Here is a 15630-nt window from a genome sequence, read left to right on the forward strand (position 1 = left end):
AAAAAGGTCGGCAAGCCGGTGGGTGGAATATTGAAAGGTCGTCGTGAAATCGTGTCGCGTCAGTTCAGAGAGGAAAGCAGGCCGAGGGGACGTTGCCAGTCGTTAAGCAGCAACAGCCAGAGTAGAAGACATTCGCGTGGGTAGAGATTAGGGATTCGGGTTGGAGACACCCAGAAAGAACACGCAAACTATGTACTGTGGTGAAACGAAGCTGCGTCTACGGCTGCTGTCAAAGAGAGAGCAGGGCAGTGGGGGTGGGGGGGAGAGAGAGAGAGAGAGAGAGAGAGAGAGAGTAGAGAGAGTCCTTGTGGGATGCTCTCGACTTTGGGAATAGTGGGTGATGTTGAGGCCTCGACAACAAATACGCGTTGCTGTCTCCTTTTCACCCTCTTGAGAAAAAAAAGTTGGAGAGATAGACTTGCGTCGATGCGGGCGTTCACAGCGAGTTATTGTAGATACTGCAGGTAGGAAGCGCTATGCCACAAATTGGGGATAAGGAGCAGCTGGAGCAAGCAATCACTTGGGATGGGATAGGGATCCTTAATCCCTGACAGGGGCTTGCTGCTTGGGAGAGAAAAAGGGTCCGCCCGTGGATGGATTGCCTTTGCTCAAGCTAGGTCGGATTCTGTACACTATGAGTACTTGTCTATACAGTACACTGACAAGAGCTGCTACTGTTGGAGTTTTTCAGTGCTGTATGCTTCAAACATCTTGACTCGACCTCCCCTAAAAGCCCACCGACCCCCCAGTACCACTGCATTGGGTTCTAGTGCCGCTTTGGCGCAGTTGTTAGCTGTCATTTTCCGAGCCAGCCTACATGTGTGTACATGACATGGAGGGATGTACGATACAATAATAGGCACCTAAGGTTAAGCTGTGCTGTGCTGTAATAAGAGCTCTCGGCCTGCAACACCGCATACATCCCCAGCTCCAAAACGATCATTGATGTGTGGCAACGAACCGGCAAAAGTCTAAGTACCTGCATATGTCGCTGAGCCCGTCTCGAAAGCTTGGAAATACCTAACTGGCTGGTTGGAATAGGAGGTCTACAATTATGTGGGCTGTCGTTGGGCCGTATGTATGGTGGTATGCTGCATATGTGTTGTTGTTAAGTATGAGGCTGGTACGTTATCATGTTATTTGTTAGCTTCGCCTATGGGCTGGCCGCTGAATCAAATCGGAAACTCCAGCATGGCTTATGTATTTGAAGAAAAGTGATCGATTACATGCTGGCTCTGGACATCATGATGGCTTCAACCTCTCTCACTGTAACCTACGAACGACGGCCGGCCGGTTGGACTGACCGGGACAGGGAGTCTCTACACACCAAACACCGCCAATACCTATACCTATGTGTACGCAGATACACCGTGTGCCCGCATGAAGCTGAGGTGCTAGCAGGTGAATAATACTCCTGCTATGGCTCCCACGGCATCACTGGCGACGTCCTTCCTGGGCCACAACAACCCACATCGTCGAATTGCCATAGACGACGGTTATCTGGAGAAAAAGGGCATGCCGTGTGTAGTATACCTTGCTGGAGGAGCGACCTTGTTTATTTGCCGAGGACGATATCTAGACCGCCTGGTCGTCTTCACGGCGGTCGAAGGAAGCCAGGCATGTTTCCGAGGCGGGAGAGACAGGTTGGTGGCTGGGGAGGGGGGCACAACAAAGAGACGGTGGCCTTTTCTAACCAGCACTAATTAAGTCTCGGGCGGGGGTAGAAACTTGAACCCATCTTTTTTTGGTTGCTTGTTGCTTGCCATAAAAACCCAGGGTTCAATACTCCGTACAGGCGGTATGTATGTATGACCTATGTAGCCGTAGAGCTCTCAGCAGCAGCGCCTAAACACATGAAAGAAGCGCCGTGGCTTGGATAGTCATGTTGCTGTTTTGAGATGGCACATTATCCGATGTTGTGTTACTGCCGCCGTCGCCACACCCAGGTCTAAAGCAGACGAACTCTCCAGGATGCTGTCAGGGTCGTATTTAGCCGTCTTCAGGGCAAGATGGGATGGATTAGCCTGTGTACCGGAGAGGGTACAAAGTGCATGCATCCCATTGATTGATCCAATGCCTGCCACACCACCTCCTAAAAGCAGGTACGCACGCCACACCGACAAATCTACCATTAACGTGGGAAGGGGTCAGTCATTGCGAACAAGCATGTCAAACAGCGTGCCAAGATCAAGATCGAGAACTGCTCTGTGGCAGCTTCTTTTTCCAATATCTACTTCATGTATTGCATATGAACTTGCAAAACCCATAGGACTTTCCATCGCAATGCGTCACTCAGTAGGAGCAATAAGCTAGATATTAGCATTAATGACGGGTGCCTGAGCTGATTCTCGACATAGTTGGAGGCGTTTATTCCCACCGTTGTCAAGATTATGTCTTTGTGTGCGCGTGTGGGTGGAGCGTCTTCAACAAGACACGATTCATGCTGGAGTACCCGTACTGCCCGCTTTGGCCCATGTTTCAAAGTGGCTCTTTATTCCAACAGCACCGTGCTCGCCGTCCATCTTCAGGGTCGCTAGTCACCAACGGTTTTCGGGGCCGGTCCCTATAGAATCCTGGACAGGCAAGCATAAGAACCATACGCATGGTCTCTATCTACCAGTTAAGCTCCCTCCAGGTTACAGCAGCAGATTGCCTTTTCGGCAGCTTTGGGAGACATGCTCAACCCCCAGCAGTGAAGCATTCACTCGGACTAGTATCATTAGGGTAATCTTCTAGAGAAACCTCGTAGGGGTGGCCTATTAGTGCTGCAATGCAGTTCCGAAGATCCATACAGGGGTGGTGCTGGCAGCTTTACGCAGCACGACGGCTCCAGCTTGGCTTGAATATGCATCTTGATGCTGCAATCTATCGACGCATTTGTTTACTTTCCCCAGTGAAACTCGCTCCGTTTTCTCTGTTGAACCTGCCCACTGTCCGCCAGTCGGGTCACCAGCCATGGCCATCTTGGTAGATACCACCGTATCCTTCTGAATGTGTTGAATGTTACAAAGCCCCAGGTCAGCGGGCCTCAAGTTCATCTGAACTTCGGCTTCTACTGTATCACCCCGTAGCGAGTATAAACGGACCTCAACGTCCATCGTTTTATGTAGAGCCCCGAAATGAATTTTGTTCATTGAAAAACAAAATGAAATCTGTTCTTCCAATCATTAGGCATATATGAATTTTGTTCTTGATCCCGAAGTGAGGGGTCCGACCAAGTAGATCGGAAGATGTGTGTGCTTTAAGGACAGTCACTGCCATGCCTCGTTGTCTAATAGAGAACGCGGACCGTGATGCGTGATGCCAAGGCTTCCAGGGATTCTGTAATATCCTTGATATCGTCTGTGTTCACGTCGCTGACGTCCGCCAGCAGGTACGCAATCTATCGAGGATTAGCATAAAGAGAGAATACTCTGCTTATCAGTATTGGTTTACTCACATCGCCTCTGCTATCACTGGTCTGCTTCGGGACGTTGTGGTTTCCAAGAACCTCGTTGACTGGTTGGCATAGATTAGCATTTTGTTACTTGAACAACTTGGCATGCGTCTTACCTTTGCGAAGAACACCGGGAATGTTCTTGTGAATGTAGATGATCTACTTGAGGTTAGTGAAATCATGGTTGAAACAAGTTGCAGCAAACATACCCGAGCGTGGTTGGGCTCGTCAAGCGTCAGAGAACGAGAGTAACTTCAGGCATGTTGACGCTGCCGATAGTAACACCCTGGTTGATGTACCGGACCAAAGCATCACCAACTACATTGCATCACATTAGTCCATACCGAATTATCCTTATAGTCGTGGATTTTGCTTACCTTCAACACCGATGGCCCTCTGGGCTTCTTCCGTGCTGCCACCAATATGAGGCGTAAGGATGATGTTGTTCAAGCTGCGGAGATCCTCGCCCCAGGAGTTGAGCTCGCTGTTGAAGTAGTCACCGTTGGCAGCAGGCTCGTTGGGGTAGACGTCAAGCGCAGCACCAGCAATCTTTCCGCTTCGCATGGCATTGACGAGCGCGGGAATGTCAACAACGGTTCCGCGGCTGGCGTTGATCATGTAAGCACCGTCCTTCATGTTGGCGAACTGCTTCGTCGACATCATGTTCTTTGTCTCGGGCAGTTCCGGCACGTGGAGTGTGACAAAGTCGGCCTCGGCCAAGAGGTCGTCCAGAGTAGGTACTTGACGGGCGGTGCCTAGGCCCATCAAGCTCAGAACGTCGAAGTAGATGACAGTCATGCCCATGGCCTCGGCCAACACCGACAGCTGAGAGCCGATATGACCATAACCGACGATACCCAGGGTCTTGCCACGGATTTCCCAGCACTTGTTGCTGACTTTGTTCCAAGTGCCACGGTGCATCTCCAATGACCGGTCACCCAGTTGCCGGGCCAGAGTGATGATCTCCGCAATGACTAGCTCGGCCACACTGCGGGAGTTGGCAAAAGGGGAGTTGAAAACGGCAATACCTTGAGCTGCTGCGTATTCCAGGTTCACCTGGTTAGTGCCGATGCAAAAGCAGCCGACAACAAGGAGGTTCTTGGCGTGCTCAAGCACCTTTGCTGTCAGCTTTGTCTTGGATCGAATACCAATAACGTGAACGTCCCTGAAGATATCTGATTAGCATTACTGCCCCGAACCAACATAATCATGAGATAAAATCATCTTCTAGCTCTTAGTGAAAGCTGGGGCTTTTGTCTCGCAGCACCTAGCATGATTATTTGCCTCCCCTTCGGATCCTGAAAGCATTTCAGATAACCAGTGGAAGTGCAATTCATAGATTAAGGGCAACGACTCTAACGCACTCGTACGCAGGCTCGAGGCGAGATAAGAGGGCCATCCCATGTAGAAGGCCTTGTCCCAGAGCTGAACATTTCAAGCCCGGGATCAAAGAGCGAGGAAAAGCCAAGGGGTAGCCATGGAGGCAGCGACGGGGGGTGAATTGACTTACTTGATCTTCTCGATGAGCTGGTCCTCAGGCAGGGAGGTCTTCAGGGCCTCAACCTGGTAGCCCTGGCCGGTCAGGATATCACGGCCGCTCTGGTTCACATTCTCCAACAAGAGGATCTTGATGTCCTGTGTGTTGAAAGGCTTAAGCGGCTTAGGAGCGCTCTTATGACCATGCATGGCGCCGAGGCTGCCAGCGCCAAGCGACGGGGTGTGGAAAGTTGCGTTTGGTGAAGTCGAAACACTATGACGATCCTCCCGCGTGGGGATCGCGATATTCTGCGGTTGCGACATTGTTCTCGAGAAAATAGGCTATGCGTCTTAGTTTACAGAAGGAACAGAATTCAGGTTTAGATTAGCTGGAAGTGAATTCGGGGTTTCTATCGCGAGGGAAATCCGGTTTATAAAGAAAGTAAGCTGTAGGGAGGTAGTATTTGACTCATCCAGAATCAAGCAAAAAAGGGAGTGTCGTTCGACTAACACCGGCCGGCCTTTGGAGAGTGATGAGTTAAGCGGGACCTTGGCAGTGGAAAAGTTTTTGGTCAGAGGATGCTGGTTAGGGGTGGTTACCTTAGGTAACAGGTTAACTGCAGGAGTAATTGCTGGAATTGCAGGTGGTAGCCAACAGACCTGGACACGCAACTTGACGCTGAATATTACATGAGCCATCCCTCTTTATTGGTGCGGCGGCACTTTCTAGTGGTTCGCTAGTATCCAGAGACGCTGCAATCCTGGGGCTTTGCCATGTTGGCCTCCGGTTTTCGGATTGCATCATCACTCATATTTTCACCTAGTCAATGAACCTAAAGCCGCCAAACAGCCATCTCATCCTGACAACGTCGCCTTCTTCGCCCGACACTGACCTGGATGAGTAGAGCTCTTTCTGGGTAAGGATAAGTGCGAAAGCGAAAACGAACGATATAGTATGTAGAGTTAGAGTCTCGGTTATAATGTAGAGACCTGCGTAAGCACTTATTTCAAATAGGCGGTTATTGTCTTACCACGGCATGGCCCACGCTTACTTCTTACCCAAAATCAATACGGTGTCGACTCGTATGGCATAAAGGCATCGACTACTCACCCCGACAGGCAAATCGAAATCATGGCGGCTCTTGTTTTCGATACGTGAGTAACAATTAGAAGGTCCTGCGCTAGATACATGTACAGCTCTCTCATGAGACAGGTGACCGAAGGCTTCATTGGCATATCTTCCCCAGCTGCTTTTCCCTGATGGACCTTAAGCTGATGCCTTTCCATGTTCATAACCGAGACCCTATATCAGAAGTTATTCCTCTATTAGCGTTATACTGTCACCCTACTTTCACTTTGATTCGCCAGCCTCATTCGCCTATCTGGCCAAATCTCGTAGAGTGGCAAAGAAAAACCTGTAAACTACCAGTGGACGCATAATGAGATTTCCGAAACAGCCCTATAACATGAGGGAATGCCAGTCTATTTTTGGGAGGGTTGGTACTGCAGCGTCATGAAATCGATTATTGCATCATGTGCATTATTGAGGGTGGTGGCCAAAAGGCCCAAGGACCGAAATTCGTTGCAGATGTCAACAGCAAATTTGGTCAACAAACAATGTACCATCTGGCCTGTCTTATCGGCAACGAAACGCCGGAATAATGAGTCGGTTGAAGGCAACCTGTTTAGCTCTGCTTGCACTCGGCGGCTTCCTTGTTGGGCTTCGCGCCATCGTCCTGTTATTTGTTAGCATTGTGGCCAAAGTCGAAAGGGGCTGGGATTGTGGGACAGCGTACATCTTCCTCAGACTCCTCCTCATCCTCGTCACGGTCATCACTAAGATCGTCATCATCCTCATCATCTTCCTCATCGTAGTCGTTCTCCTCGAAATCGTCCAGTTCCTCAAAGGCCAAGGCCTCTCCGGTGAACCAGTCGATGGCACGAGGGATCAACTTCTCCTTGATATCCTCGCCGAGCTGGTAGTCGAGCTCCAGGCGCTCCTCAATGTCCGAGGCGGCGGAGTCGTCGTCTTCGGTGGGAGCCTTGGGAGGCGAGAAGAAGTTGAAGAAAGACTCGGTAGGAACCGTCTTCTTGACAATGCGGGTTTGCTTGGTGTCTGGAGGATTTGTTAGGTTCAGTATCACCGACAAATAGGGAACGATCCGAGATGATGCGGCTTACTCTTGTTGCGCTGCTTCTTGCTCTCCACCCGGACAGTCAGATCCTCACCCTCCTTCCAGTTGATCTTGTCACCCTCGGCGTGATCGTAAATGAAGTCGCCACCATAACCACTCTCATTCTGGTAGAAGTAGGTCTTGGTAATGGTCTTGTTCGTGAAGAACTTGTTCTCGGCGAATTCGAAGATAAGGCGGAAACCGGGCTTGTCGAGGTACTTTCATGCGGATGTCGACCAGGTGCTTGAGAGCACCCTCGTCACGGTCCGTGATCATCTCAGCAAGCGAGATCTGGTTCTTCATGGCAGACAGCCAGAATTCGGGGATACCAGAGACGTTCTCGGCAGCCTCGGCAGCCTCGGCGGTCTCAGCGGGCTTCTCCTCCTCCTTGGGCTTATCGGCAGCATCGGCCTCGGCTTCCTCATCATCGTCCTTCTCACCAGCCCTGATCTCGTCCTCAGAAGGCTCAGTACCACCGTTCACAATATCGGCACGCTTCTGGTAGAGAGGAGTGAACTTGGCGAAGTACTTCTTCTCCAGTTGGAGAACCTCTTCTTGGAACTCGGCCTCCAATTTGGAGTGCTCCTTCTGGATGCCCTTCAAGCCAGCGACTCGGCGGCGAACAGGAGCAGGAAGCGACTCGATATAGCCGGACGAACGGCCAACCAGAGAACCTAGGCGGCCCTGGATCATCTGGACGAGAGCGGGGTTCTGAGCGAAGATTGATGCGGCAGCTGCACGCTCAGCGAGGTCATCTGCAAAACACACATGTTGTTAACGACCTCATCCTACTGTACTAGGCAAGTTTGTTGCATGGAGCAACAAAAGATGACTTACCCTCCTTGATGCTGGCCACGCCGGGCTGTTGAGCGTGGGAAGAGATGGGTGCATTGTTGGCGGGGGTGTTCTGCGGGGTCCTGAGATTCCATTAAGGTCAGTTTTCAACTTAAATGCGATTGCTATTTTCGCGGAGTAGAGGCGGCGAGGAGGCACTCACGGCGCAGTCACATCCCGGCGATTCTTGATGGGCTCGGCCATTGTGATTGTGATTTTGCAGTGTCGTGGACCGAAAATGGGATTTTTGGTTGGGGAAGATTTGGGTTGGGTAGCGGTAACTGCAGGACCATGCAGCAGTCGCTAACTAAGTAGACGTTGATTTTTTAGACCGGACCGGGGGGGTCGCAGATCAACAACAAGGCAAGACAGGCACGAGTTCAATGCGAGGTCTTAGACACACCCCAGAAAATTCAAGTTGTCAGGTCAAAGGCGATAATGGGGATCAAATATGAGGGAGTCGAATCTGGGAGTTGGGAAAGGGAAGGGAAAAAAAAGTTGGAGGGCGGAACAAAGTCCCAAGAGCAGGTGGAGTTTAGTGTGAAGGTGAATGGCCTTGGGCTGGACTGAGAATGTTCACAGCATGTAGACAAGTAGGGCGATGAGCTAGACCTAACCAAGCCCTTGTTGCTGGGAGATGTTGTTGGACTTTGGGGACCCGATGAGTGGCCAAGTTGGTGAATGGGTTGAGGAGGGACAAATGGTTGATGAAAGATTCTACTGGGGCGAAGGTGGGGGAGACAAGAAGGCATGGCCCACTCCAGATTTTAGTGGTAGGAGTCGAGCGAGCAGCGAGGACAGGACGGACAGGACGGACAGGACAGGACCTACATGTACAATGGAACATTCAATCAATCAATCAAAGTGCCTTCTACTCAATCCAAGTCATCCCTCCTGCACTGCACCGCGCTGCAGTCTCTCAATATCCGTATCTTGTACCTACAGCTATTATTTATTCCCTCTTACTCAGTGAAGAAGTGGGTAGCCGAACGCAAAATTTCTCTTTCTGACCATCCAGACTTGGGCAAGTACGACGATGTAAGTAAGGAGAAGAAATATTCTTATCCACCCACAGTTCTAGGGAATACTTCACTTCACATATCTGAAGAACCAACCCCGCTGCTCAAAAGGCATCTAGCGTACCACCTACTGTTGATAGCATGACAGTGCTATGTTTTATTTTCGAGTGCGACGTACAAAGCCTTAAAAGCCTAACTATGTCATCAGGTCAACCTTAAAATAATAGACGTTGATCGGCTACAGACGGCAGGCTGCTCCCATACATGATACGCACGCGCGCATACATTCAATCAATACCCGCCAATGTGAAATATGTGAGTACTCTCATGTCGTCAGGCGACGGTCTAGACTGCCGTTAACTGCGGTTGTGGAATAATGGTTTTGTAATGTTAAGTACCTATATGCTATCATGATGTGATTATCGAAAGGAATGCATATTCTGATATTGGGATCAAATGTCGCTGTCTTCTTGGAGCATCTCAGTAATTCGCACTTTCCTCACTCATGATGATATATAAAATAAACAAAGTCGTTGACTCATGAACTCGACTGAGCATTAGAGGCACCGATAGTGTGGCCGCTTGCCTAAGTATGATATGTTAGCCAAAAATTGCACGCGTAGCCGTCGACACTATACCCAGGTAGGCATCCCGGTCCTGTAGGAGCCTGCTCCGAATCGCTTATGTCCAGTGTTTGACCGGTGAAAGCGAGAGTGCATTATCTCTTGGATGTACCAACCTCGGATAGAAGCAGTATCCGTGGATGTCTCAGCAATTCTCGGGACCAATCAGCCCAAGCGTTGACATCCCGTTAGGCCGTTCGCAAGTGATATGTGCGAATGTCCACACATGGGGGGATTCAGATGCACATATATGATATAACAGCTCCACCTACATGCTTCGTTTTGCGTGCGGAACAGCGGTGACCTTCTGTTACTGACGCAGTTGGCAGTGCAAAACTCCCCGTGGTCCTCCCACATCTGGATCTTTGGGATCGCTTGACTCCCTCATGGAACTTGGAGAATCCACGATTTAGGTATAACATAGGTAGCATCTCGATATCCCACCTTACCGTCCTGGAAAACCGGCCCCAGAAGTCTCTATTTATATCACATGTGTCATACTGCAACATCGGATCTTTATGCGACCACGCACATGCCATTATGTCCTCGCCAGAGACTGGAGGATAAAGCAGTTGAGTCAGTTGATTCACACAATGCCTCACTTACACGGGCGAGGACCCATGCACCACGTGAAGTTGATACAGATGACCCGTTTCTGCTTATCGTGGATATCAAAGTGCTTATCTCCCGTCCCTGTGGGGGCTGGAGCTTATTGACATTTTATTTTCGACGGCCTGGACTGGGGTATTCTGTATGAGCCGAACCGTACATTGATTGCCGGGCCATTTGCTGCTGGATTGAGCCATAACGCAGGTACCACCAGCATCGTCATCGCCAAGTGCGTCTGTGAGTTGAGAAGGTTAGGCCATTTTTCGCAGCCGCCTCGGGTTTGACATGGTCGGCACACTTGGTCACTGAGTATCATCGGTTAATCCGCCCACAACCAGCGGAACACCCGCAAAATGCATTGTGATTTCTTCGAGGGCAACTGACATTTACGAAAATGAGCGACGAACGCGACAGAGAACCCAATGGTGGGCAGTGGTCCGGTGGGCGCGCGCCCTTTTACCGGCTGCCCTCCAACCAAAGCAGCTCAAGTGTCTTCGAGGATGTCGAAATGGCGCAAGATGAGGTACGACTTTCAGATGCATTAGATCCAATTCCCAAATTCGACTCTTCTACATGTAGAATAGAACGCGTCCTGGATTACTATAAATGTTCATGGTGGCTAATTCGCGTCTTCCCAGCTGTTCTCCGGGCCCATTGCTGAGAGCTTGCCTTCTAGCATTTCAGCCTTTGCGCATAGACGAGGTCGTGCCGATTCGACAACGAGTTTCGCCTACTACGACGAGGACGAAGACGGCGCCGTAGAGATTGACGATGACGACAGAGCATCCCATGTATACGATGATGGTTCGGTCGTTATCGATATCGATGATATACCTTTCGGTCTTGGGCCTGAAGAAGAAGAGGAGAGCTCCGAAGGACTGCTGGAAACCGCGCTTGACCACGAGCATTATGCAATGCGCAGACGATCTTCTACCTATTCCAGAAACTCGGTGCACTCCAGGCTGCTTCGAACGGAGAGTGGACGTACAGATGCGAGCGGAGGCGGTCGCGATTACGGACGAGCCAGCCAGAAGCTCTATATGGTGAATGAGGATCTGACGATCGTTATTGCTGGTTTCCGCACCAGCCGTGTGGGTTTCGCCGTGTATATTCTCCTCTGCTTTGCAACATTCGGCTTGGCTTACTTGCTACTGCGCTGGCTTCCGAGATGGCAGGTGAAGCTGATAGGGAAGTCATGTCCGCTGAGGGAGTGCGAATGGGTTATCTTGGAAAACCAGTGGGGCGAGATGTCAGTCCTACCAGTCTCTGCAAGACTTTACGATCGGTCCATGTCGACAGTCTTTGGAGCCCCTGATAAAATGTTTGCGCAGTATCTCGAAGATGACGCCGATCCCGTTCTTCCTGAGCTCCGCGTCTTGATCTATCGATACGTGCGATTCTTCTTCCACCCCCTGAAGGATAAGTTTGTTGTATCCGCCGGTTGGGAAGATCCCAACTGGAAGCGGGTGCGGGCTGTCCGCGCAGGGCTAGACACGGACGAGAAAGAGGAACGGGAGAATGTATTCGGCGCTAATATCATTGATATCGAGCAGAAATCTATCTTCCAGTTACTGGTGGACGAGGTAAGAATATACTCCTGCCCAGCTGGGAGGATATGACATCCGAGTATTGCTCGGGACATATTCTACTTCTACGTTGTCCACGTATACTAACTGTGTTCCAGGTGTTCCACCCATTCTACATTTTCCAAATCGCCAGCCTGATCCTGTGGTCTTTGGACGAGTATTACTATTACGCAATTTGTATCTTCCTCATGTCGGCTGGTAGCATTGTGACCACCCTCATTGAGACCCGCTCCGTTAGTATCTCTGGGACTGGCCCTCTCCTCGAACCTAAAGCTAACGCGGAACAGACAATGAAAAGGTTGAGGGACATTTCCCGTTTCGAATGTGATGTTCGAGTTATAAGAAGCGGATTCTGTAAGTTGTACCATGAGATCATCGTATAGTCGTAAGCTAATGGAGAAAAGGGACGACCGTTCCCTCTTCCGATTTGGTGCCTGGCGATGTTTACGAAATCAGCGATCCTAGCTTGTCACAGTTTCCCAGTGACAGTTTGCTATTAAGCGGAGATTGCATTGTTAACGAGAGCATGCTCACTGGAGAATCCATACCTGTCTCCAAGATACCGGCTACTGATGAGACACTACATGACATGAAGCTTGGAGCCTCGACGATCTCGTCCGAGGTTGCCCGTCACTTCTTGTTCTGTGGAACTAAAATTGTTCGAGTACGCCGGCCTCAGGATGAGAGGGACGACCAAGCGGTAGCGCTTGCGATGGTCGTGCGCACCGGGTTCAATACTACGAAGGGCTCATTGGTTCGTTCTATGCTCTTTCCGAAGCCATCTGGCTTCAAGTTCTACCGCGATTCTTTTCGGTACATAGCTGTCATGGGGTGTATTGCGATCCTTGGATTCATCGTATCATTTGTCAACTTTCTTCGCCTCGGTGTTGCTTGGCATCTCATTGTCGTACGGGCGCTGGACCTGATTACTATTGTGGTTCCTCCAGCACTTCCTGCAACGCTCACCATTGGCACGAACTTTGCCCTCAGCCGTCTGCGAAAGAAACAGATCTTCTGCATAAGCCCGCAGAGAGTCAATGTCGGTGGAAAACTCGATGTCATGTGTTTCGACAAGACAGGCACCCTTACAGAAGAAGGTTTAGACGTGCTTGGAGTGAGGCTCGTATCAAGATCGACCAACTCGTTCGGAGATGTGGTATCGAAGGCGGAATCGCTCGTGCCTCGGCGAACTTTGGAGTCAACGACGAGAACAGATATGATACAAACCATGCAGCTCTCTTCACCATGGCCACTTGTCATTCGCTCCGATCTGTCGATGGCGAACTCGTTGGCGACCCCTTAGACCTCAAGATGTTCGAGTTCACAAAGTGGACCTTTGAGGAAGGTCATCATGGTGGAGGTGATCATGAAGACGAGGATTAGGGGGGCTTGTCTCCATCAGTTGCACGCCCACCTCCAGTCACGCTCAACGATACAGACGACTATGGTACTGTTCAAGGGCAAAATGCCCCTATCGAGCTCGGCGTCTTGAAATCGTTCGAGTTTGTCTCTCATCTACGAAGAGCAAGTGTCCTGGTTCGCGCATTTGGGCAACAAAGTGTAGACATCTACGTCAAGGGCGCCCCAGAGTGTATGAAAGACATATGTCGGGCAGATACCTTTCCAACGGACTATGAGGAGCTCCTCTCGCACTACACCCATAAAGGCTACAGAGTCATTGCTTGTGCTACGAAGCATCTGAAGAAATTGTCTTGGGTTAAAACCCAGAAGATGAAGCGAGAGCAGGTCGAGAGCGATCTGGAATTCGTCGGGTTCATCATCTTTGAGAACAAGCTGAAACCCACCACAGCAGCGGTGCTCAAGGAGCTGACGCAGTCAAACATTGGCTCGATCATGGTCACTGGAGACAACATTCTAACAGCCATCAGTGTCTCGCGGAACTGTGGATTGGTAGACAGAGCTGCACACTGCTTCGTTCCTCACTGTGTGGAGGGAAACTTCCAAGACCCGAATGCCGACATCCAATGGGAGAGCATCGATGATGGTAACCTCAAGTTGGACAATCGTACACTGTTGCCGCTGCCTGTTTCCTCCGAGCAGGATGTGTCGTTGCCGTACGACATCACGAATCTGAGGAACTATTCATTGGCAATCAGCGGCGATGCGTTCCGATGGATAGTCGACTTTGCACCAGCGGACGTGCTTCAAAGAGTGAGTGAAACTCATCCTCTCTATGATTGCCTTGCTAACTTCCTTCTAGATGCTCCTTCGAGGCAAAATCTATGCCCGGATGTCGCCCGACGAGAAGCACGAGTTGGTCGAGAAACTACAAAGTATTGGCTATTGCTGCGGCTTCTGTGGCGATGGCGCCAACGATTGTGGTGCCTTGAAAGCTGCCGATGTGGGCATCTCGCTCTCGGAAGCCGAGGCATCGGTTGCGGCGCCTTTCACATCTCGCGTCTTTGACATTCGATGTGTACCTGATGTGATACGAGAGGGCAGGGCTGCTCTTGTCACCAGTTTTAGCTGCTTCAAGTTTATGAGCCTCTACTCGTCCATCCAGTTCACATCTGTCAGCTTTCTTTATGCATCAGCGTCGAACCTTGGAGATTTCCAGTTCTTATTCATCGACGTCTTACTTATCTTACCGATTGCGATCTTCATGGGTTGGGCCGGTCCATATCCCGTCCTTACCGGAAAAGACCAAATGCAGACTTGGTGTCTCGAAAAGTATTGACGCCTTTGCTGGGACAAATTCTCATCTGTATTTCCATCCAAGCGGCAGCCTTCTTGCTCGTGAGAGAGCAACCCTGGTTCATCCCGCCTCGTGTCCACCACGAGAAGTCCAACATCAAGATTCGGAGAACACTGCTCTTTTCCTGGTGTCTTGCTTCGAGTACACCTTCATCGGCGTGGTCATGAGCGCCGGATTCCCTTTCCGACAGCCCATGCATAAAAACTGTAAGCCTCTTCATTTCCCCTCCCACCCCTACCGGGCTTCCTTGCCACAGCTGCTAACCTGACCGTTTGCTACACAGGGCCTTTTGTAGCCACAATAGCCGCCGCACTCGTGCTTATAACGTACATGGTCCTGGAGCCGGCGCACTGGCTGCGAAGGCTGATGCAGCTGACCCAGATGAGCTATTCCTTTAAGACGACGCTCATCGCCCTCGGCCTGATCTACTTCGTCCTCGCGTGGGTCTCGGAGAACCACATCTTCCCGCACCTGGCGAGGGCGTTGGGCAAGGCGAAGATAGCGCTCACGCAGAAGCCCAAGCAGAGGAAGGAGTACAAAGTGATTGCGGAGAGAATGCAGATGTAAATGATTACTTTTACTTCCACCAAAAGTTAAGCCGGCATCTTTGTAATTCATATTCTAGAAAGTTGCGTGCTGTTGTATTGGTATAGATATGATCAAAGTCACTGTGCCATTCAGTAGGCAGTCTGGTAGCGTGGGATGATAAGTTTCGATTCTGCAATGTATGTGGAGTTGCGTGTCGCTTCACTTGGGGAGAGAAAAGGAGAAGGAAGAAGAAGATTGTATGCATCGAATACGATGCCGAGAGTAGTAGAAAGAGCGTTGCATTAGGGGGTTTATAGACGAAGACCGCTGACACAACAAGTCTTCAAAAAGTTCGTTCTGAAGGAATCAATACAGCAGACAGCATGCCCAACAATTTCTGTAATACACATGTCTGTGACATTACGGCTTATTATACGCTCCCTTGTCTTAAGGGCCGGATATCTATATGTAGTACTGGTAGAGTAAGAAAACCCTGTATCCTCCTTACGTGACTTGGAACCTCTTTCCTGGTTCCCAAGTTGGTAATATGTCTGCCGCTGCCAGGATAGCCATTTGCGGGAGATAAATACATAGCAATGCCTAGGTTTTGCGGTTAACGAATCATTAGC

General features: G+C 50.3%; 3 protein-coding genes across 3 annotated transcripts; 1 reads left to right on the forward strand and 2 right to left on the reverse strand.

Annotated features, from left to right (window-relative positions):
• Positions 1–3271: 3271 nt before the first annotated feature.
• On the reverse strand, positions 3272–5236 carry PG994_014208 (D-3-phosphoglycerate dehydrogenase 1; the record flags this gene model as incomplete). Its single annotated transcript, XM_066865617.1, has 7 exons — positions 3272–3382; positions 3440–3498; positions 3553–3595; positions 3646–3688; positions 3736–3754; positions 3814–4601; positions 4947–5236. 7 exons carry the CDS (start codon positions 5234–5236, stop codon positions 3272–3274), a joined length of 1353 nt encoding a protein of 450 aa, XP_066708746.1.
• Positions 5237–6597: 1361 nt separating this feature from the next.
• Positions 6598–8258, reverse strand: PG994_014209 (uncharacterized protein; the record flags this gene model as incomplete). Its single annotated transcript, XM_066865618.1, is given in 6 exon segments — positions 6598–6648; positions 6709–7028; positions 7094–7304; positions 7324–7841; positions 7924–8003; positions 8084–8258. 6 exon segments carry the CDS (start codon positions 8122–8124, stop codon positions 6598–6600), a joined length of 1221 nt encoding a protein of 406 aa, XP_066708747.1. The 5' UTR covers positions 8125–8258.
• A 2307-nt stretch (positions 8259–10565) lies between these two features.
• Positions 10566–15040, forward strand: PG994_014210 (uncharacterized protein; the record flags this gene model as incomplete). The annotated part of the gene is made up of 9 exons (XM_066865619.1): positions 10566–10694; positions 10810–11754; positions 11856–12111; positions 12162–12819; positions 12861–13117; positions 13178–13929; positions 13979–14448; positions 14504–14679; positions 14730–15040. The coding sequence occupies 9 exons, from the start codon at positions 10566–10568 to the stop codon at positions 15038–15040; spliced, it is 3954 nt and encodes a 1317-aa protein (XP_066708748.1).
• Between the last annotated feature and the right edge of the window lie 590 nt (positions 15041–15630).

The sequence above is a fragment of the Apiospora phragmitis genome, assembly GCF_038363925.1.
Source record: "Apiospora phragmitis strain CBS 135458 chromosome Unknown utg000013l:1.0-2965645.0:1.0-2969333.0, whole genome shotgun sequence".
NCBI classification, from domain to species: domain Eukaryota; kingdom Fungi; phylum Ascomycota; class Sordariomycetes; order Amphisphaeriales; family Apiosporaceae; genus Apiospora; species Apiospora phragmitis.